General features: G+C 38.2%; 2 protein-coding genes and 1 pseudogene across 4 annotated transcripts; 2 read left to right on the forward strand and 1 right to left on the reverse strand.

The window, feature by feature from the left end:
* Positions 1–67: 67 nt before the first annotated feature.
* LOC103505884 (origin recognition complex subunit 2) lies at positions 68–19,485 on the forward strand. Its single transcript, XM_017442606.1, has 13 exons — positions 68–74; positions 774–946; positions 1,015–1,288; positions 1,396–1,494; positions 12,889–13,037; positions 13,920–14,125; positions 17,476–17,608; positions 17,746–17,989; positions 18,274–18,377; positions 18,511–18,526; positions 18,600–18,689; positions 18,882–19,081; positions 19,402–19,485. The coding sequence occupies exons 1-13, from the start codon at positions 68–70 to the stop codon at positions 19,483–19,485; spliced, it is 1,779 nt and encodes a 592-aa protein (XP_017298095.1).
* On the forward strand, positions 2,377–12,101 carry LOC103505862 (26S proteasome non-ATPase regulatory subunit 12). 3 transcript variants are annotated; one of them, XM_017442610.2, is made up of 4 exons: positions 2,377–2,578; positions 10,253–10,422; positions 10,602–10,838; positions 10,985–12,101. In XM_017442610.2, exons 2-4 carry the CDS (start codon positions 10,261–10,263, stop codon positions 11,942–11,944), a joined length of 1,359 nt encoding a protein of 452 aa, XP_017298099.1. In that variant the 5' UTR covers positions 2,377–2,578; positions 10,253–10,260; the 3' UTR covers positions 11,945–12,101. The 3 variants fall into 3 exon arrangements, with proteins under 3 accessions (XP_017298099.1, XP_026676887.1, XP_008468450.1); XM_026821086.1 differs by lacking the exon at positions 2,377–2,578 and adding an exon at positions 9,749–9,881; XM_008470228.3 differs by lacking the exon at positions 2,377–2,578 and adding an exon at positions 9,761–9,966.
* Positions 8,406–9,160, reverse strand: LOC113466029 (annotated as a pseudogene).
* Positions 19,486–23,109: the final 3,624 nt, after the last annotated feature.

Genomic DNA, 23,109 nt, shown 5'->3' on the forward strand with positions numbered 1-23,109 from the left:
ATGGTAGTGAGTTTCTACCTTTAAGCCCCTGTGCAGGGACTTAGCCCCCGAGCAGGGTCTTACCCCCATGCAGGGTAAGCTGTACATACAATTAAAATTAAACTAAGTGAATCAGAACTTGAAGAGTGAGGACAAGTAAAGGACGAAGTACTCTAATCTGTGGCGAAAGCGTACCTGGGTCCCATACAGGGACTTGGTCCCCGTTCAGGGTCTTAAGGTAGAAACACACTAGCATCACGTCACGTGATAGTAGTGTGGCTGTCCTGAACAATATTACCTACTTTATGGGGAAACTTTGAACTACATCTTTCTAACTCCCCAATGAGGTCACGTGACGTGACGTGATGGTAGTGAGTTTCTACCTTTAAGCCCCTGTGCAGGGACTTAGCTAACTATCACCCTAATGTATCAGAAAACAATGATGTGCCAAATTCATGTTTCTATTTTATGACATATGGTCTCCTTTGAGATGTTCTAATGTCCCCTAGAGAGCACTTCAAGTGACAAAATGATCTATCCTTAATACATAAATAATTTGATAATATTGTAGATACCTACATAAATTATCTCTATTTTCAGGTTTATTTGAAGAGGATAAACAAAAAGTTTCCAATCAACAAATTTTTGGCTTTCAAACACCCAACATTTTATGACATATGGTCTCCTTTGAGATGTTCTAATGTGCCCTAGAGAGCACTTCAAGTGACAAAATGATCTATCCTTAATACATAAATAATTTGATAATAATGTACATAAATTATCTCTATTTTCAGGTTTATTTGAAGAGGACAAACAAAAAGTTTCCAATCAACAAATTTTTGGCTTTCAAACACCCAAGCGTAAAAATGGAATGCTATTAAAAGCTGAAGACAGCATGAAGAATAGTTCAAAGGCCAAAGAAAATCTTACACCAAAAAGTACGAAAACAAAAGCCAACACTCCACAGGTGTCAAATGTCATGAAAACAGAAAGCCCCAGTTTAAAAGCAAATACTTCCAGGAAGTCTTTACACAGGTGTCAAATGTCATGAAAACAGAAAGCCCCAGTTTAAAAGCAAATACTTCCAGGAAGTCTTTACTCAGAGGTGATGAAACACCTAAGAGTGAGAAAAGGATTATTAGCTGTAAAACACCATTGTCTGCAAAATTCATTGGAGGAAAATCACCCAGGCCTTTGAAGTTGAGCTGTGACAGTCCCACACCGTCAGAAGAGAAAGAAAACAATGTGGATTGTAGGAGATTGAACTTGCCCAAAACTCCTTACTCTTTGAGGACCAAGTTGAAAAAACGTAAGTCAATATCTAGGTAAGTAGTGTAACTACCAACTTTTACCTACAGAACAAATTACTTCACTTCCCACTCAAAGTTGTAAATAATGTACCTATCTCATTTTCAGGAATATGTCAAGAGACCAAGACAGATCAATACCAGGATGATGACAGTGGTTCTGAATTTGAAGCTTCTAATCCAGAATCATCTTCAGACTCAAGTGAAGGTATGTAGTTCTCTTTGTTCTTTCAGCTGTTCCAAAAACAAACTGGCAATAATGTTCTCCCCAGTCGAATCAAACCTGCCACCTAGCACTTGGAATTTTTCTGAACCTTGCTCTGAGGTCTTGTCCACTAGTTAGATCGCCTCTTTGGAGTGGACGAATAATTGTATTTATTACAATTCTTTTTCTTATTTACTATAATTATTTTTCTTTTAAAGATGACGAAGGATCTGCAGATGGAAGTTCATCACCAGAGAATGTCCCTGTACAGAAGAAACCCAGAATAATTCTCAAGATAACCAATCAAAATGAGTCTTCAGTCCAGTTCAAACCAAGGAGAGGAGCCAGGAAACGTGAACTTAGTTATGTAAGTTTCTAGCCCAAATGTTTTTGTACTGGCACTACTCCATTTATCCTGTACCAATGCTGTACCGTCCATCAGGAGATTAAGAAACTACCACTTCAATGGGGTTTAGCCATATGTTCTGGGTTAAAAGAGTTAGGGAACCTATTCTATGCAATCAGGAATTACTGTCCAAACTTTCATGATCAAAAAACGGGGTGGAAATATCCGTTTTCATGGCCTCTGATTCCAAAAGAAGTGTAGCATATGATCTGTACTATGTAAGAATTTTCCATGGGTATTTTCGGAGAGCATAACGTACCTATTACGTTATGGAGAAAGTTTCGGAAACGGAACTGCAAAACTGAAATTTATGCTGAAAAAGCACCTGTAGTGAAATTTCTCTGACCACTGGATTATGACTGGAAAAATTTCTTCTACATCTATGGAAAAAACCCCCTTGTACAAAATACGCTTTAAGAATTCTATAAAAATACGCTTGACAATTTGGCAACTCAGCTCGGTGTTTTTAAAAATTTTGTTTACTCATTGCTTTTGCTTGTCTCTTGTCTCAATTCAACTTTTTGAACTTTTCAACTTTCCTAAGTTTGTTCACTCTCAGGCAAAATCAGAACTCCAATCTGCATACAGCTAAGAAAGAAAGTACATTAGAATTGATATACTTCAATTTGTAATATTCAGAAACAACAACAGTGCGAGGACATCAACTTGGTTCAACAGAAGGTAAATTTGATCAATCATCATAAAGACCATTGAATACTGGAGCATTTAGGCCCTCTTTAACTGTGCATGTGAGAAGTAGGACAGGATAGAGCCAGACGTTCCAAGAACAAACCTTATCCATTTAAACCCATAACCTAGTCCTTACAAGGCAGGAATATCCCACTCCCACACTCGTAAACTTTTATCATCTGAACTTGTCACAAAGCGCCGATTTTCATCAACAAATGTGATGGTGTTGACAGCACCCAAATGTCTATCATATTCTTGAACAATTTCTCCGGATCGAGTATCCCAACAAATGATTTTCTTATCTGATGTCCCGGCTACAAACAAATGTTGTTTATCTTCATCTGGATGGAACTTGACACAGTATGCAACTTTCCTACTGGTAAATCTAGATATGCATTCACCACTCTCTGTATCCCACAGTTTCAAGTAGCTGAACGTTCGTGAATTCAGAGCGCGAGGCACGAAATTTTGAATTTCATGTCTGATTACTTTTTTGTTTGTGAAAAATGTGAGGCCTCCCTTTGGTGTTCTTTTTTATGTTTTTTATTTGAACCTAATTATCTTTATCACACTGATATCAGGTACCTACCTACCACTTATCAGGTACTCAAGGACATTTGCAACCTAATAAGTCCCCATGTGAATATGTCAAACATTTGTATTTGTGTACTCGTAGGATTGCCTGCGTCAGGAAAAACATCCCTAGTGCAGAAATTGAAAGAGATATATCTTGGAGAACAGATTGTTTATCATGTTTGCTATGATGATATTATTAAGGTTGTGGGTGAAGATCCTGATTTCACACAGTGGAAACCCAAGATATAGGATTGCCTGCGTCGGGAAAAACATCCCTAGTGCACAAATTGAAAGAGATATATCTTGGAGAACAGATTGTTTATCATATTTGCTATGATGATATTATTAAGGATGTGGGTGAAGACCCTGATTTCACACAATGGAAACCGAAGAGACAAATAATCATGAGTTTTGTGGAGGAGCTTGTCAGGAAATTAAAAGATAGACCAGGTGAGAAAATAATGAATGGGACAAGTTTTGTTGATTACAAAAATGACTGTTGTTATAAAGGTCATAGTAACACAGAAGCATCAGTTGAAAGTACCAATAACATAAATGAGATTACGTCAACATTAAAATTGAATTCATCAAGTACAGGCAATTCTACCATATCTGACTCAGAACCTGTAAAACAATTCCAGTGTATGGCGGATAAAATCATTGAAGACATTGGCAGAAAGATTGATGGGGGTGCCAGGCTGGTTATTGAGGATGTTGACTTTGGGAAGATCCCACCAGTGAAACATTTTATAATCATAGATGACAACATGTATTACAAGGGCTACCATGTGACCTTCAAATGTTTTCTTCCTGTTGAGTTTGAATCGATTGAGAGCAGAGAATATGAGTATCTTATTATCCATACTTTGACATGCAAGCCATTTGTTATTAGGTGATGATGTGACTGCAGGCATCGAGTGCATGGTAGGATCTGCTATGTATTTCATATCTACCGGAATATCCCGAATGAGTCTTCAGTCCAGTTCAAACCAAGGAAAGGAGCCAGGAAACGTGAACTTAGTTATGTAAGTTTGTAGCCCAAGTGTTAAATATTTGATGTTCTAGCACTACTAGCAGTCCATTTATCCCGTACCAAAAGTATGCTGCCCCATCTGTTAGAAGAAACTGTACCACTTCAATAGGGTTTAGCCATATGTTTTGGATGTAAAAAAGAGTTAGGGAACCTATTCTATGTAATCAGAAAGTGTTGTAATCGTTCCAAATTTTCATAATCGGAAACGGGGTGGAAATATTCGTTTTCACGTCCTCTGATTCCAAAACAAGTGTAGCACATGGTCTGTACTATGTACTACGTACATGGTTTACGAAATATCTCGAGAACGGTTTGTTATAGAGAGATGAACTTGGAATGCTTGAAAGTACAATATTCATAGCTTGCTCCGAGTAGGTACGCGACTGTAACAATTTTGTAAAAATCGGACACCCACCCGTCCAGATACTAACCGCTAACAACATGTATTGTTCTGTAATCCATCTCAAATCTCAATTATTCCTCATCTTCTCCCAGGTGTTCAAATCCGACGATTATTATTTATTTTTTTTTGTCGATCGATGATAGGATTTGGACCCGAGACCTCCTGCCGCGGTAAGCAACCGCGTTACCACAGGCCTAACTGTGCAATCAAACAATAAATATTTACGGTAATTTTTTAAGCTCGACACTCACGATGAGTTTTGAGTTGGGGACTGATGATGCGATGATCGCATCAGTCCATCCATGACATGCAATAGAACTCATCGAACTAAGGTTGTAAATTTACAACCTTAGTTCGATAATTTACAACCTTAGGTAATTTTACAACCTTATCTCAGATATCTCACCTTGACGAAATCCTCCGTGGTAGCTCGCATCTCCTTCCATGTCTTGTTCAGGAGGACAATACAAATACAGTAGAACTCCTCAAATGGATGATCGTGCGTGAAGAACATGGGATGATAGTTGACTCCCTGCTCGCTAGGGGCGTCCCCTATCCTGAGGATCTCACACAGATGTTTGACCAGCTCCACCGAGGTGCGACCAAATGGACACTCGTGCTCATCTGCACGACATGAGTTTTCCAGGACAACCTGACCAAACATTTATTTATTTTTATTATTATATATAAAAAAAAGAGATGAGTGTTTCACAGCCGTTTTTATTTCGTAGCACTGAAACAACTGCTACATTAGACACATGTGGTCTGTGTCGTAGCATGTCCCTCATCAGATGGGCAATAAGAGACACAATCTTTCCCTTTAACAAATAAATAAAAAAATCTGCCAGTCTGTGAATGGTTGACCAACACAGCAAAACAATCCAATAGGAATTTAATTGAAAATACAGTCGAACCTGTCTACGGCCAGACACTCACTATCAGGTGTCAGGTAGACCTGACAGACGGACCTTTTCAGCCGTACCTGTAGTGTGTGTTCTCATCAGGTGTCAGGAATGTAAAATTCTCCCCGGGCGGGAATCGAACCCGCGATCCAGCGGGTACAAGGCAGACATGCTACCCTCCAAGCTAACAAGTCTTTTTAATAGCTTTTTGCTGGGGTGAAGGGAACTCTACTCTTATTTGCAATAGAACTCATCGTGAATGGGTCTGATGGAAACAAATTTTCAATATTTTTTATCGCATCAGTTGCACTTAGGTAATTTTACGACCTTATCTCAGATATCTCACCTTAACGAAATCCTCCGTGGTAGCTCGCATCTCCTTCCATGTCTTGTTCAGGAGGACAATACAAATACAGTAGAACTCCTCGAATGGATGGTCGTGCGTGAAGAACATGGGATGATAGTTGACTCCCTGCTCGCTAGGGGCGTCCCCTATCCTGAGGATCTCACACAGATGTTTGACAAGTTCCACCGAGGTGCGACCAAACGGACACTCGTGCTCATCTGCACGACATGAGTTTTCCAGGACAACCTGACCAAACATTTATTTATTTTTATTATTATATAAAAAAAGATGAGTGTTTCACAGCCGTTTTTATTTCGTAGCACTCAAACAACTGCTACATTAGACACATGTGGTCTGTGTCGTAGCATGTCCATCCCATAGCATGTCCCTCATCAGATGGGCAATAAGAGACACAATCTTTCCCTCTAACAAATAAATAAAAAAAATCTGCCAGCCTGTGAATGGTTGACCAACATAGCAAAACAATCCAATAGGAATTGAATTGAAAATACAGTCGAACCTGTCTACGGCCAGACACTCACTATCAGGTATCAGGTAGACCTGACAGACGGACCTGCCTGTCAGGTTTACCTGAGTGTGTGCTCATCAGGTATCAAGTAGACCTGACAGACAGACCTTTTCAGCCGTACCTGTAGTGTGTGTTCTCATCAGGTGTCAGGAATGTAAAATTCTCCCAGGGCGGGAATCGAACCCGCGATCTAGCGGGTACAAGGCAGACATGCTACCCTCCAAGCTAACAAGTCTTTTTAATAGCTTTTTGCTGGGGTGAAGGGAACTCTACTCTTATTTCAGGCAAAAAAAAAAAGGAATCAAGTAGGTATACAGGGTGGTTCGTGATTTGCGAACCACGCCTATATCTCAGAAACGGCTGGGAATTAAGGAATGAAATAAACGGCATCATGTAGATGAAATTTTGATGATTAAAATGGCTTTTTTTAAATTTGCAATTTTTTTTGCAAAACGGCCCATTTTTTGCCAAATATAGGTCACTCTTATGGGAACCCCCATTTTTTATTTAATTTTTGGAATCAGCATAAAATTTTAATTAAAAAAATGTATTCACTCGAAAAAATTTGCTCTACAAAAATTCTGTACAATGTGAGAAAGAAAAACAATTTCTTAATTCTTTCTTTAATTTTTGTATTATTCACTTAACAATTTCAACAACAATCAACAACAACAAACAAATTTATAAAAGCTGTTCAAAATGAGATCCATCTGTTTGTACACAGTAAGGCATTCTTCGCTCTAACTCAGGACCAACTGCGTTATTTATCATATCTGGGGTCACTGACGCACACAAAATCGCGATTTGTGCAAATTTTTGCAGAGCAAATTTTTTCGAGTGAATACATTTTTTTAATTAAAATTTTATGCTGATTCCAAAAATTAAATAAAAAATGGGGGTTCCCATAAAAGTGACCTATAATTGGCAAAAAATGGGCCGTTTTGCAAAACAAATTGCAAATTTAAAAAAAGCCATTTTATAATCATCAAAATTTCATCTACATGATGCCGTTTATTTCATTCCTTAATCCCCAGCCGTTGCTGAGATATAAGCGTGGTTCGCAAATCACGAACCACCCTGTATTAAAGAAAAATCTTCTCTGGCGTTCAGTTCCTCAAGTTCTACAATAGGTTTGACATTAGATTCCAGTTTTTAATACCTCCTTAGGTTCCTAACTCCCTAATACTAACCTGTCCTCGAGATGAGTACTTAGTGAACCTGGTTCCCTCGACCAGATAGCCAAGTCTCTGCTGCTGTATAAGATCCACAATCTCTGGTGTTATCAGCTCCTTGAGTTCTACTATGGGTTTGGCGTGAGATTCCCATTCTTCTCGGCTGGTTCGTTCTTGCTGCCACAGGTTGGTGATTTCCGAGTAGGTAAGACGGGATATATTGGCACGAAACTTGTCCAGGGACGCTGGCTGTGAGCTGAGTGCCCGCGTGATTTGCTCCCTAACCACACTGAACACCTGATGAGTAACAAGGTAAAGGAAGGAATGAGTAAAGAAAGGAACTTTAATTATTTGCATGAACTTGCTCTAAATCAATAGACTACGTTAAGTAAGTAAATTTTATATGTATCTTGACATGGACTCCAACCTCTAGACTCTAGATCTTAAGTCCACTGAAGTCAACATTTGTCGATCGGTAATGAGTAATGAGAATTACATTTTTTTTTTTGTCGATCGATGCGATGATGGGATTCGGACCCGAGACCTCCTGCACAGGCCTAACTGTGCAATCAAACAATAGTTATTTACGGTACTTTTTTTAAGTTCGCCACTCACGATGAGTTTTGAGTTTTATTGCATGCGATGATCGCATCAGTCCATCCATGACATGCAATAGAACTCATCGTGAATGGGTCTGATGGAAACGAATTTTCAATATTTTTTATCGCATCAGTTGCACTTAGGTAATTTTACGACCTCATCTCAGGTATCTCACCTTGACGAAATCCTCCGTGGTAGCTCGCATCTCCTTCCATGTCTTGTTCAGGAGGACAATACAAATACAGTAGAACTCCTAGATTTCCAGGTCAAAATCACATCAATACATCATTTACATAGGTATTATATTAGTTAGTCCAAAATCCTCACCTTTACACTTTTTCTCCTGAATTAATTTTGTAATCAGTGAGAGTCCTTCTTTCCTTATAAATTCACAGGCAAATGTTATGTCCCCACTCAATGAAGACAATTTTTTCACTGCTGCAGTTTTTTCTTCCAGTGATGCATTTTTGTCACTCAACTTGGATAAAATATCATCCGCAGTTTTAGAAGCAGAAAATGCAAGCCGGAGCACAGAACCGTTTTTGATCTCATTCCTATTTTTCTCGGTAATGTAGTTTTTGTTGTTGGTCTCGGAGAACTGCAGTGCATACTGTTCTGAATCACTCAGGCTCCACCCACTGCATATTTCCTGGATGATGGAAGACAAGGTCAGGGTCTGATTGAACTGGTAAAGTTGAGGTACTTGCTTCTCCATCTCCACAGCAATCTTCACAATATTAGCATCCTGCACTTTTGCAGTTGCAGCTGGCTTGAAAACTTTGGTAGTCATTTTTATGAGCTCTACTGACGGATCAAACCAGGATGTGTCTAATTTAAACTAATAAAAGAACTACTAATCCTGAAACATTGTGCTACTAGGTATGGGTTCATGAATCCCCCATTCTAAAAACACTTATAAATTAGAGGTAATTAATCAATTCGCGTTGATTTTAGCAAAATTTTATCAGCAAACACAAGTCAATCCTTCTTTATCTACAGAAGATGAACTTTTTTTTTTTGTTTACAAATCGAAGCTCAAAAGAGAAAAGAGAAAAGCTGCGACAGTGTTGCCAAACTTGTATTAAAAAAAAACGTCTAAAGACGTGTAGGTATATTTCCATGGGTATTTTCGGAAAGCATAACGTACCTATTACGTTATCGAGAAAGTTTCGGAAACGGAACTGCAAAACTTTTATGCTGAAATAGCGCCTGTAGTGAAATTTCCCTGACCACTGGATTATGACTGGAAAAATGGCCACTGTTCCAGTGGAAAAAAGAATGGAAAGTGGTCAATTTTTTTTTCCCAGTGGTCATGCAATTTTCTCGAGTGTAAAACGCACGTTATAATTCCTGCATATTCCTTTAATAATAACATGAATAACTATAATGAGTTCATAAATACATAGGTAATAATAATAATGCAAAGATGAAATACCTCACTTTTTACCCGTGATTGAAAAAGTATAGAAAAACAAACTATATATAGATATCTATATTCTTCTACATCTATGGAAAAAAACCCCCTTGTACAAAATACGCTTTAAGAATTCTATAAAAATACGCTTGACAATTTGGCAACTCAGCTCGGTGTTTTTAAAAAATTTGTTTACTCATTGCTTTTTTGCTTTTGCTTGTCTCAACTCAATTCAACTTTTTGAACTTTTCAACTTTTCTAAGTTTGTTCACTCTCAGGCAAAATCAGAACTCCAATCTCCATACAGCTAAGAAAGAAAGTAGGTACATTAGAATTGATATACTTCAATTTGTAATATTCAGAAACAACAACAGTGCGAGGACATCAACTTGGTTCAACAGAAGGTAAATTTGATCAATCATCATAAAGACCATTGAATACTGGAGCATTTAGGCCCTCTTTAACTGTGCATGTGAGAAGTAGGACAGGATAGAGCCAGACGTTCCAAGAACAAACCTTATCCATTTAAACCCATAACCTAGTCCTTACAAGGCAGGTAAGCTATCTCCCTAGCTTGAAGGGTACCTTGCCTGCCGTTCCTGGGCCCAAGACCCAAACTAAAATTCTCTGGTATCTTGTTTTCATTGTCATGAATAATTTTTACTCATTATTTTATTTTTCAACTGTCAGACATTAGCATGGCTGACCAAGATGGAGGCACTGGACGCATTGTCAAGATGGAAGTGGACTATGCTCCAACATGTGACGAGAAAATCCCTGCAGCTATCAAAATGGCTGCTGAGGGAAAATTCCATGATGCCATTGACTCTTTGCTAGCACTGGAGAAGCAAACAAGAACTGTAAGTTTAATTAGTAGATGTTTTTTTTTGTCTTTTTCAGAGTTGGAGAAATTATTTTTTTACATATTTAAAATTTCTGCAAACATATCATGAAGAGTACCTTAAAATATACCTACTGTCCACAATGATACTATTCTTAACCATTCTTATTCTAACCCTCTGCATGATTTTGTTTCCAGGGCTCAGACATGGTGTCTACAGGAAGAATTCTTGTGGCCATTGTGCAGATTTGCTTTGAAGCCAAGAATTGGACAGCTCTGAATGAGCACATCACTATGCTCACCAAACGGCGGTCTCAGTTGAAACAGGCAGTGGTGAAAATGATCCAGGAGTGTGTAACCTATGTTGACAAAACCCCTAGCAAGGAGATCAAAGTGAAGCTCATTGAGACTCTGCGTACAGTGACTGAGGGAAAGGTAAATGAACAAACTATATGATATCAAATTGACACTGATTTGATATGAATAAATATGAGGGGGGGGGGGATTTACCCCAATGAGAAGGGTGTAGGTGGGCATCTGATAATTATTTTTTTAACAACTTTGCATTTGTTTGTTTCCAGATCTATGTGGAAGTTGAGCGTGCACGTCTTACTCATATCCTGGCAAAGATGAAGGAAGATGAGGGTGATGTTACTGAGGCAGCTAACATCATCCAAGAGTTACAAGTGGAAACTTATGGATCCATGGAGAAGAAAGAGAAAGTGACACTCATCTTAGAACAGATGCGATTGTGTTTGGCCAAGAAGGATTATATCAGAACTCAGATCATCTCCAAGAAAATCAACACCAAGTTCTTTGATGATGAGAAAGATGATGTGCAAGAGTTGAAGCTGAAATACTACAGACTCATGATAGAGCTGGATCAACATGAAGGAAGCTACCTGGCTACATGCAAGCATTACCGTGCTATCCTGACAACACCCTGCATACAGAGTGATCCTATACAGAGACATGCAGTCCTGCAGAATGTAGTGCTCTATCTGATGCTAGCACCCTATGATAATGAACAGAGTGATCTTACACACCGTGTACTTGAAGATAAGCTGCTCAATGAGATTCCTCTATACAAGGGGCTCTTACAGTGGTTCACAAATCCAGAGCTTATCAAGTGGTCAGGATTACGTCAGCTCTATGAAGAGGAATTGTTCAAGACGTCTGTATTCAACCAGAGCACAGAGGAGGGACAGAAGTGTTTCAAGATGTTGAAGCATCGTGTTGTGGAACATAACATCCGAGTCATGGCCAAGTACTACACAAGAATTACATTGCAGAGAATGTGTGACTTGCTGGGTCTACCTATTGAAGAAACAGAAGAGTTCTTGTCCTCCATGGTGGTTAGTAAAACCATCACTGCCAAGATTGATAGACCTGCTGGAATTATTAACTTTGCTAGGAACAAGGATCCAGGTGAGATTCTGAATGAATGGAGTGCCAGCTTGAATGAATTGATGAAGTTAGTCAACAATACAACTCATCTGATTAACAAAGAGCAAATGATTCATCAGAGAGTTGCAGCTTGAATCTATCCCTGCCCTCCTCCTTGTGTATAAATCTTGTAAAGAAACTATCCTCTTCATTTTGTATTTGATCAGAAAGGATTAACACGGTCTACAGTCTGCCATGTTTAATTAATCATTCAGATAGCTTCAGTGTTCAGAGTGGGTATTTTAGTAGCACTTATTACCTAGTTCTCTTTGTTCTTTCAGCACGAATTGGTAATAATGTTCTCCCCAGTCGAATCAAACCTGCCACCTAGCACTTGGAATTTTTCTGAACCTTGCTCTGAGGTCTTGTCCACTAGTTAGATCCAGAATCATCTTCAGACTCAAGTGAAGGTATGTAGTTCTCTTTGTTCTTTCAGCTGTTCCAAAAACAAACTGGCAATAATGTTCTCCCCAGTCGAATCAAACCTGCCACCTAGCACTTGGAATTTTTCTGAACCTTGCTCTGAGGTCTTGTCCACTAGTTAGCATTTTTACAATAGTGACTTAAAAATTAATCAAATTCATCAATATTTAAAGAAAAAACAAACTTTATTAAAAGAAATAAAACAAAAACACACCTAGTTAGGTCTTTTTTTTTACATTTAGGTAAGCAAGGTTTTTTATTTTATAAAATTTACACCTATTTTGTACCAAATACATAGACCTTGTTTAGACTGTGGGAGCAAAGGGACTTTTCACTCTCATTCTGGCAGTATAAACAGGGTATATTCTATTTACAAACAAATAAATTACAATAATAGAGAATTTAGTCCCAATACTTCAGCAAACCGTCCCAACCGAAAACGAACTAGTAATAATGTTCTCCCCAGTCGAATCAAACCTGCCACCTAGCACTTGGAATTTTCTGAACCTTGCTCTGAGGTCTTGTCCACTAGTTAGATCGCCTCTTTGGAGTGGACGAATAATTGTATTTATTACAATTCTTTTTCTTATTTACTATAATTATTTTTCTTTTAAAGATGAAGAAGGATCTGCAGATGGAAGTTCATCACCAGAGAATGTCCCTGTACAGAAGAAACCCAGAATAATTCTCAAGATAACCAATCAAAATGAGTCTTCAGTCCAGTTCAAACCAAGGAGAGGAGCCAGGAAACGTGAACTTAGTTATGTAAGTTTCTAGCCCAAATGTTTTTGTACTGGCACTACTCCATTTATCCTGTACCAATGCTGTACCGTAGTATAAACAGGGTATATTCTATTTACAAACAAATAAATTACAATAATAGAGAATTTAGTCCCAATACTTCAGCAAACCGTCCCAACCAGCAGTCACCACCTTGCTAGGTTCATGAGGATGCCATAGAGTTGATATACACACACCATCATGAGCTTTCCATTTTTTGAACAGCTTGGTTGTTTTCCAGTCCCAAATGTAGCACTTGCCATCTGCATCTCCTGATATTAGATAGCTCATATCAGGAGAGAAGTCTAGAGAACAAGCATAGCCAGCTACCATGTGACCTTCAAACGTTTTCTTCCTGTTGAGTTTGAATCGATTGAGAGCAGAGAAAATGAGTATCTTATTATCCATACTTTGACATGCGAGCCATTTGTTATTAGGTGATGATGTGACTGCAGGCATCGAGTGCATGGTAGGATCTGCTATGTATTTCATATCTACCGGAATATCCCTATGTGGTTTACAAATTATCTCGAGAACAATTCGTCATAGAGTGACGAAATTTGGTATTCATAGCCTGCGCTGAGTAGGTACGCGACTGTAACAATGTCGTAAAATTCGGACAACCACCCGTCCAGATTTCCAACGTATATATGTGGTTTACAAATGGTTTACAAATCATCTCGAGAACAATTCGTCATAGAGTGGCGAAATTTGGTATTCATAGCCTGCGCTGAGTAGGTACGCGACTGTAACAATGTCGTAAAATTCGGACAACCACCCGTCCAGATTTCCAGATACTAACCGCTGACGCTAACAACGGGGTCTATAAACAATGTCTAATTTCAAGTATTCCTCCTCTTCTCTCAGGTGTTCAAATCCGACGATTATTTCACTCACAAGTCGGGCAAGCAAGTGAACAAAACATCCAACAACACGCTGAAGAAAACGCCTCAGATCAGTCGTGACAAAATGGCGGCCATTTTGAACGATATGCGTGATAACCACGAGGTGTGCAAGGAAGAACTGATCACCAATGTTCGAGCTCTGTTCCCCGAATGGCTTCTGTTTTTGAGGTGAGTTTTTTTGGGGGAGGAGGGTTGTGTTTCTTCTTGCCCATCTGACCAGGGGACCAATGTAGCAAACGTTTTGTTGCTGCAAATAAACGTCATGCATTCATTCCCCTTGTATCTGATACGACTTGGCTTTTTAGCTATTTATATCATAAAAAGCCAAGTGTTTTAATCCTACATGTTCTTTTGTTATCAGGACCGGAAAAAAGCTATTCACGCCTGCAGCAATAGGTTAGAAATTTACATATAAAATAATAGAAAGTAAAAAATAATTGTAAAAAAAAAAAAAAAAAAAAAAAAAAAGCTACAAACAAATGTTGTTTATCTTCATCCGGATGGAACTTGACACAGTATGCAACTTTCCTACTGGTAAATCTAGATATGCATTCACCACTCTCTGTATCCCACAGTTTCAAGTAGCGATCATATCCCGCCGATATGAAGTTAGTGCCAGTATTGTTGAAGCAGATATCTCGTACTGCTTGACGATGTCCATAGTATGTACGCACACAGCGGTGTTCCTTGTAAACCTCCCATAGCTTCACTCGGCAGTCCATACTGCAAGACAAGAGAAGATGTGCACTTTTGGGAAACCACCTGATGGCGGATATGAAGTTAGTGCCAGTATTGTTGAAGCAGATATCTCGTACTGCTTGACGATGTCCATAGTATGTACGCACACAACGGCGTTCCTTGTAAACCTCCCATAGCTTCACTCGGCAGTCCATACTGCAAGACAAGAGAAGATGTGCACTTTTGGGAAACCACCTGATGGCCGAGATCCCCTTGGTATGCCCTTCCCATGTATGCACCTGAGTCTTGGGTAGAAAACATCTATCTGGGGGAGTGTCTGATCTCAAGTTAGTACCAACATCATGAGGTGGATGCAGAAATGATCTGCCCTGATAATCTGTTGGGTCTTTAATGTGCAATATTGTCTTCTCCTCCAGTGGTTTCTCTTCAGACTGTTTTCCTTTCTTTTGTTTTTTGGCCAAATACTCCTCTAACTCTGCAGCTTGTGCTTCATTGGGTCTGCTGACTTTCTCTTCATCTGTGTATCCTCCCCACGGTCCCAGGAAACCTTCAATATCTTCTGGACAATCATTTCTATTTCTTTTCCTTTTATCAAGAGGTCTCTTTGAAGTTGACTCAAACACAGTTTTGTTCTTATCACCACTCATACTAGCACCTATCACTTTGCTTTCAACTTCACTGGAAGGATCCAGAGCATATCCATAGCTTGCAAATGTACGCCTTTGATTTTCAAATGGTCCCAGGAAACCTTCAATATCTTCTGGACAATCATTTCTATTTCTTTTCCTCTTATCAAGAGGTCTCTTTGAAGTGGACTCAAACACAGTTTTGTTCTTATCACCACTTGTACTAGCACCTATCACTTTGCTTTCAACTTCACTGGAAGGATCCAGAGCATATCCATAGCTTGCAAATGTACGCCTTTGATTTTCAAACTGAAATGAATTTATGTGAGCTTGTTCCACAAAACCTGACAGTGTGTTTTTATCTGCTCTCTGTTGTTGAGTAAGAAATGGATTTACTGGTCCATATTCAGGTGCATATAATTCTTCATACCTGAGATTTTTTGTGATTTCCTTTGTATTCACATCAGTTAAATTTGAAGATTCCATCACCTTGGGTATAACAGCAGGGGTGGCACATACTGACAGGGATTTGGCTACTGAGAATGCACATGACTCTATAGGTTTTAAATGTAATGTTTGACTCTCTGCATCACTTTCACTACTGCTCCCTCCATAGTCTTGTAATTCCAACATGATAAAAATCAGAACTGAGAACTGTCAAACACCTTTCTTTCCTGTAGGATATTGGTATTTAGGATAAGGAAAATGGAAAAATAAATGAATCGACAATCAAAATTCAAATTCAACTCAAAATACTCAAATCTCAAATGAAATGACAGAAGACAAGATGACAAATGTCACAAATGAGTAATGACTCAAATGACTCAAATCTCAAATTCAAGATTCAACAAACAACAAAACAAGATCAAGATGAAACATTTACCCCCATAACGTACCTATCTTCTATTTTCTATTGAGTACGTTATGCTACCCCTGCCACCCTAGCCATAAAGTTTGTGAGTGTAAACGCGGCTTATTTGTGTTTACAATCGTTTGGCGCCCAATTTCAAAAATTGATTCAAATGTTTTCGGTGTTTTTTTGATCAAGGCTGATTATGACAGTAGACAGAAATGACTCAAATGAACTTACAACTTAAATCTCAAATTCAACATTCAAGTTCAACAAACAACAAAAAACAAATAAACAAAACAAGATCAAGATGAAACATAACGTATCTTCTATTGAGTACGTTATGGTACGTTATGCTACCCCTGCCACCCTAGCCATAAAGTTTGTGAATGTAAACGCGGCTTATTTGTGTTTACAATCGTTTGGCGCCCAATTTCAAAAATTGATTCAAATGTTTTCGGTGTTTTTTTGATCAAGGAGAAACTAGAACCACCTGTCAATGAAGGCTTTGAAAAGAACAAGTTCTTAACAATACACACAAATGACCAAAATGCTGAGGATGAAATTAAAATATTCCTTGATGAATCTTTCAAAAATAAAATAAGTTTGCCTTGTGATAAATCTTCAAGTTCTTAACAATACACTCAAATGACCAAAATGCTGAGGATGAAATTAAAATATTCCTTGATGAATCTTTCAAAAATAAAATAAGTTTGCCTTGTGATAAATCTTCTGCAGAATGTCATGTACCTGAAGATAATCTTCTACAAATGTGTGATCTAATTCTAAGGAAAATTGTCTCCAATAGAATGGGAACTTACATGAGAAATAATTCTGCTAAAATACCTGTTAAAACCTTCTCCACACTAGACCTAGCTAAGACAAAGAGTGGCCCTATCAAGGATTATGGAGAACAGTTGGCAGTAATGAAGAAGACAATACTCAAGGACATACAAAATGGAATCATTCAGTTGGAAATGTCAGAGAGAGTTGATACATTGGAACTCACAAGAATACTGAATGAGGCATTGGATTTCTATTTGAGAAAATGATTTTTGCTGAACAGTATTTAGTATCTATGATGTAGCAAAAATATTTGTAGTTCACCGTTATTAATGTAGAAAAGGTACATACATATTACAAGTTTGTTAAAGCTTTAATAGGCATTTCATGTGTGTAATTCAGGATATGTAAAGTTTACAAGGGTAGAAATTCCCGAGATTTTATAGTCACTAGCTGTAAATCTACTTAACATAAGTCATACATTTCATGGCACATATCTGAAAATAACAGTGTCTACTTTTGACAAAAGTATTAACTTTCAATGATCTCTTTTGTTGCAGAGAGAATTTCAATATCCTGCTACATGGCTTTGGGTCCAAGTACAAAGTCATCAATGAATTTCACAAGAAAATGCTGTCTAATAGTAAAGTACTTGTCATCAATGGATTTTTTCCTGATCTCACACTGAAAGAGGTAGGTACATAAATGGATTAGTGAGAGAGATTAAAGGCCCAGAAATTTCTAAACTTAACGTGCATACTTAAAATTATGGTACATATTTTAACTCAAGATAACTATACAGTATACATATAATTATTTTTGTATTCCAGATATTAGAAAGCATAATAATAGACTTGCTAGATCTCAAAGATGCCCCTCAAGATCCACAGCAGGCCTGTGATGTCATCAAGAAGAAACTGAGTTCTAGATACGCCACGGACATTTTCCTTGTGATTCACAACATAGATGGGACAGCACTTAGAGGAAACAAACAGCAAAGTGTACTAGCCCAGTTAGCAATTATGCCTAAAGTTCATATTGTAGCGTCCATAGATCACATTAATGCACCACTGTGTAAGTATTATTGTTTGTACTCATTTATTGGACATGTCTATAAATATTGAAATGGCAGCTTCTGTAGTCATCTGCTTTTTGGTGCATTTTTTACCAATTTTTCTGGCAACATGAAACAATCTGACATTAATTTGGTACACTTGTGTTGATTGAACACGAAGTGAGTTCCAAGTTTTAACTCCATTTTTCTTTTAGTTTGTCCATTTGTCTCACTATAACTCAGTTTGTTTTATTTTGAGGTAATAGTAAGGACTCTATATTCTCATTGTTGCTATTGTTTTCAGTGTGGGATAACTCCAAATTAGGCCATCTAAACTTCATCTGGTTTGATGTGACCAACTATTCCAAGTATGAAATCGAGACTAGCTACGAGAGCTCATTACTCATTGTTTGATTGGTGAGTTCCAAGTTTTAACTCCATTTTTCTTTTAGTTTGTCCATTTGTCTCACCATAACTCAGTTTGTTTTATTTTGAGGTAACAGTTAGGACTCTATATTCTCATTGTTGCTATTGTTTTCAGTGTGGGATAACTCCAAGTTAGGCCATCTAAACTTCATCTGGTTTGATGTGACAAGGACTCTATATTCTCATTGTTGCTATTGTTTTCAGTGTGGGATAACTCCAAGTTAGGCCATTTAAACTTCATCTGGTTTGATGTGACCAACTATTCCAAGTATGAAATCGAGACTAGCTACGAGAGCTCATTACTCATTGCTAGAATGTGGACCATGTGATATCTATTGAGTACCTATACCCCTTACCAATTTCTAAATTTCTTTAGGGATGAGCTAAATTTCTTTAGGGATGAGCTATTAATGTTGGAGCAAAGTCAGTGTTTTTTTTTTTTACTAGGAAGCTATTCACAAACATTTTGTTTATTTATAATTCCAGTGACTGAACAAGACGAGGATACCGAGTTTGAACAATACGAGGATACCGAGTTTGATCATGACATATCTGGTTTGAATTCCATCAGCATCGGAGATAACTATGACGAGTGGTCCAATTCCAGTGTTATTGGCGATGCCCCTCTCCTTGAGAACTTCAATGTGTACAGAGCTTCTTTCAGTAAGTGTTTGAACAGTCTTTCAGTAATGGTTGGTTTCACCAATATTTTTTCAGCCTCTAGAAGGCCTGTTAAGCTAACAGCCTGTTATGTTCCATTTGATTTGTATAGGCTCAACAGGGCTGTTAAGCTAACAGACTGTTAGAAGCTGAGGAGAAGGTTGGTGAACGCCATCAAAAAAAAAATAAGAGAGAGAAAATGAATACTGTGAAACCTCCAAATAGAGGACACTCGGTTCCCAAGAGCTTATTCTATTCCAACGAGGTTTTGTCCCCTATTCAAAGATGGCTAAAAGTAGCACGAAAACAGGCAAATTCTATTCCCAAATCGTACTAAATTTTTCAGGAGGCCAAAAGAATAGTATATTATGCGTTTCCCCCCGTGATTCAACTGAAAATCACTACTTGGTGCGCCTGGCAGCGGAACTAAAGGGTGTCCTAATAAGAAGTTTAATAAAGATTTGATTGTTTAATAAAGCATGGTTCTCCGTGGAATAAAATGGACTTCTTAAATGATTTGAGAAGTAAATATTCCGAAATTTTGTATGGCACAATAATCAGACAAATAACTTCCTCGACTTTGATGGCACATTCGTTTCCTTTTGACAAAATTTTCGATGACAAATTCGAAGAAATCAGGCTGTATCTCGTTGATGCAACTTTCAATTTCACCTTTCAATGCTTCAAAGCTTATTGTTATAAAGGTAATAGTAACACAGAAGCATCAGTTGAAAATACCAATAACATAAATGAGATTATGTCAACATTTAAATTGAATTTGTGTAACGCCTCCTATCTGTAAAAATCAAGCCAACCGTATCGAGTAAATCTGTAGCTTCATGCTGGACATGAATCCTACCGTATCGCCAGATTTAAGTTATATTTCTCCTACCATAATGGCGGAACCATGATTTCATGTGACACATGAATCTGTCCGCAAAAGGTTAATCTTTGTCTTTCAAATAAACCTTGTAAGTATGTGGACCCTTGAAAAAGTTTAATGAGCACTATTAGGTACTGCATCAAAGGAAGGTGTTTCTTTAGAGAAGAAGAAGGCATGCAATGAATGTGAATAGAAGCATTTTCACTTTTTCTTCAAATATATTTACCTACTCAATCACAACTTAGTGCCTTTTCTTGCATTGACTGCTTTAATTTTAAAGTTTACTTAATTCATTTCATTGTCCACTTGTCTTTGTGTATAATAAATTCTGACTGTTAACAACGAATCTTCTGAAAATTCCAGTAGTGAAAGATCATCTCTGGATCGTGAAAAACTGATCCAATCCCTCTGCAAAGGAAGAACTACACTCTTATCTATAGCTATGGGGACAGAATGTTCAACCTGTTCATAGGTAAGTACTGCCTTTTTATTCAACTTCCAAATTTGGTTATCTGCCCTCCCTCAAAAATTAGAAAGTTAAGCTGAAAAAAAATAAAAATAATAATCAAGTATTATTGAGATTACTTGTACACAGAGGTGTAGTATTCCTCTTCTAAATCATACAAGTCAGCAGCCATGTCATCTCTGCTATTTTATTTTGCAGGGCAAAAAAAAAGGAATTTTATTTGTGTTAAGCATAAATGCTCGTCACAAATGTCGGTCCCCGCTTAGTATACACGCTATTCTAAATTTTATGACTTAACTTGGACTCAAACCACCAACCTCCAGATCCGAAGTCTAGCGCGCTAACCACTACACCACAGAGGTTGGTTGCAAGAAAAGGGTGTAAATAGGGAAAGATCGGAGACGTATTTCATTTGGGTGATTATTTGCTATGAAAAAACAGAATACAGCTCACAGAGCATAGTAAAATTATTCTTATGGGTAGAATATGAAGGTATTACCTAGTAAAATACTCATAAAAACACTGAAAGGCAGGAAAAACCCTAGTAAAACTTTTATGGCCATAATTGGATGTTAAATATTTCAAGAAATTACTTCGAAAGCCATGTGTTATTAATGGAGTAGGTATACTAGAGTTGAAAATCAACTAAGAATATGGAGCAGCTCAGGAGCTAAACAGCTCAGAAGGCAGAAAAACCTAATCTAATCTATGTATTCTGTAGGTTTATAAGAAGAGATCGATATTTCCGCTCCCAATTTACCATGCCTTGGATATTCCCGCTCCCAATGTGCCTCCTCGTCCTCCTCCAATTTCAAATCTCATTCAATTATTCCTCCCCATAAAAATGAGAAAAAACAAATGTGGCATGTAGCAGTGTAGGATAGAGACCCTATTCCCTTATATTTATACCTTATGATTATGAGGGAATAGAGTTTATCTACCCTTGTTACCTTCGTATTTCGTGGATATAAAAATTCATTCAAATTCAATCAAACAGGAATTCATTCAAAATCTGGATTGCTCCAGGGGTGAAATTACAGGGTGAGACTGGCTCACATGTGCATACTCAGAGACCCTCGCTTATACCTACGAGGTACAGGGACCTTTGGAAGTTTCCCCGTGGGGTCCCTTTTTGTGTGTGAGTTCTGGAGGTCCCTGAACGTTTAATATGCACGTAAGGGGAATGGTTATATTAAATATTCAGCTCTTAATGCGCCCAAAATAGAAGAACTGGAAAAGCGAAGTTTCCTTCACGGCCCAAAATCGAAGAGAGGAAGACAGGATAGGAAAAAGCCAGCCGTTCTGAAAACGAACCTTAGGCCAGCCACTCACTATCAAATGACAGGAGGGCCTTTTCAGCCGTACCTGATAGTGTGTGTGTGTGTTCATCAGGTAGATCTGACAGGGGGGCCTGATCAGGTGTACCTCTCAGGTCTACTTGATAGTGAGTGGCTGGCCTTATCCTTATAATCTATTAAAGTTGGAAAGAATGCGAGGGATATCAGCAGTTCAGAGAAGAAAGGCAGATAAAAACAGGTGCTTTTTCCGAGAAGTCGAATAAATCACTGGCACTATTTCCTATGGACTGAAGCCTTTGCATGGGAGCAAATTCACCTACATTTGTACGATAGGATTAACAGGGCTGTTAAGCTAACAGGCTGTTAGGGTCTAAAAAGAAGATTGGTGAAACCCACCAATAATATTTCGCTGGTTCCGAGAAAATCACAGAAAGTTCACTTACGGTTCGTTCGCCCAAGTTTCGGACCCGACAGTGTAAATAGGCGGTGCCCCCCAGCTGTACCGTCATATTGGTGACGGTGTTGTTGTCGAATATAGGCTCAGTCAGTCTTTGGTACTCGTCGAAGTTGTTGTACCAAGACGGCCAATCCGGAGGGTGTTGCTTCGAGTGACCTCCCGCTATTTCCCGCTTATCTGAAACAAATAAAGGAAAGATTGCATAAATAAACAATTAAAATTGTCAAATATTCAAGATTTTTCCTTTAACATCATTAATTTATGGAGAGCAAAAACAATGCAGGTCCAAAATGAGATCCTTGAGGAACACCAGAATAATTGACGAAGTAAGTATGAGGGAAAGATTTGTTACTTTCTTTTAGGTGGTTTTCGGGAACTTTGAGGTTCGGGGAGGGAACAACTGGAAAAGCTTCTCGGCCCAAAATCGAAGATAGGAGGACAAGATAGGAAAAAGCCAGCCGTTCTGAAAGCGAACCTTAGACCAGCCTGCACTCACTATCAAATGACAGGAGGGCCTTTTCAGCCGTACCTACCTGTTAGGTCTACCTGATAGTGTGTGTATGTTCATCAGGTAGATCTGACAGGGGGGCCTGATCAGGTGTACCTCTCAGGTATACTTGATAGTGAGTGGCTGGCCTTATAATCTATTAAAGTTGGAAAGAATGCGAGGGATATCAGCAGTTCAGAGAAGAAAGGCAGATAAAAACAGGTGCTTTTTCCGAGTAATTTATTGAAACTCAATATCCCCAAACAGAAAATTCCTTTGAAATTTGATTCATGCAGCCATGCCACGCCAACTCATTGATAAACAAAAAATCCAGCATGTCTACGCCATTTCATGTCATAAACAATGAACCCACACACAATTTTGTAGTGACAAAAAAAAAAAAAACTGTCTCGAAAGTATAATGTACCGAAGCTCATGGTCATAAATAAAACTTTTATTGCTT

The sequence above is a fragment of the Diaphorina citri genome, unplaced genomic scaffold (assembly GCF_000475195.1).
Source record: "Diaphorina citri unplaced genomic scaffold, Diaci psyllid genome assembly version 1.1 scaffold201, whole genome shotgun sequence".
Lineage (NCBI taxonomy): Eukaryota > Metazoa > Arthropoda > Insecta > Hemiptera > Psyllidae > Diaphorina > Diaphorina citri.

Bases quoted from the DNA above. Each gene is read 5' to 3' on its own strand.
- LOC103505884 (XM_017442606.1), top strand. The intron at 13,038-13,919 runs GTAAGTTTCTAG...CTCTTCTCTCAG, and splicing joins GGAAACGTGAACTTAGTTAT to GTGTTCAAATCCGACGATTA. The intron at 17,990-18,273 runs GTAAGTATTATT...TATTGTTTTCAG, and splicing joins TCACATTAATGCACCACTGT to TGTGGGATAACTCCAAATTA.
- LOC103505862 (XM_017442610.2), top strand. From the start codon at position 10,261: ATGGCTGACCAAGATGGAGGCACTGGACGCATTGTCAAGATGGAAGTG. The intron at 10,423-10,601 runs GTAAGTTTAATT...TTTTGTTTCCAG, and splicing joins TGGAGAAGCAAACAAGAACT to GGCTCAGACATGGTGTCTAC. The intron at 10,839-10,984 runs GTAAATGAACAA...GTTTGTTTCCAG, and splicing joins GTACAGTGACTGAGGGAAAG to ATCTATGTGGAAGTTGAGCG.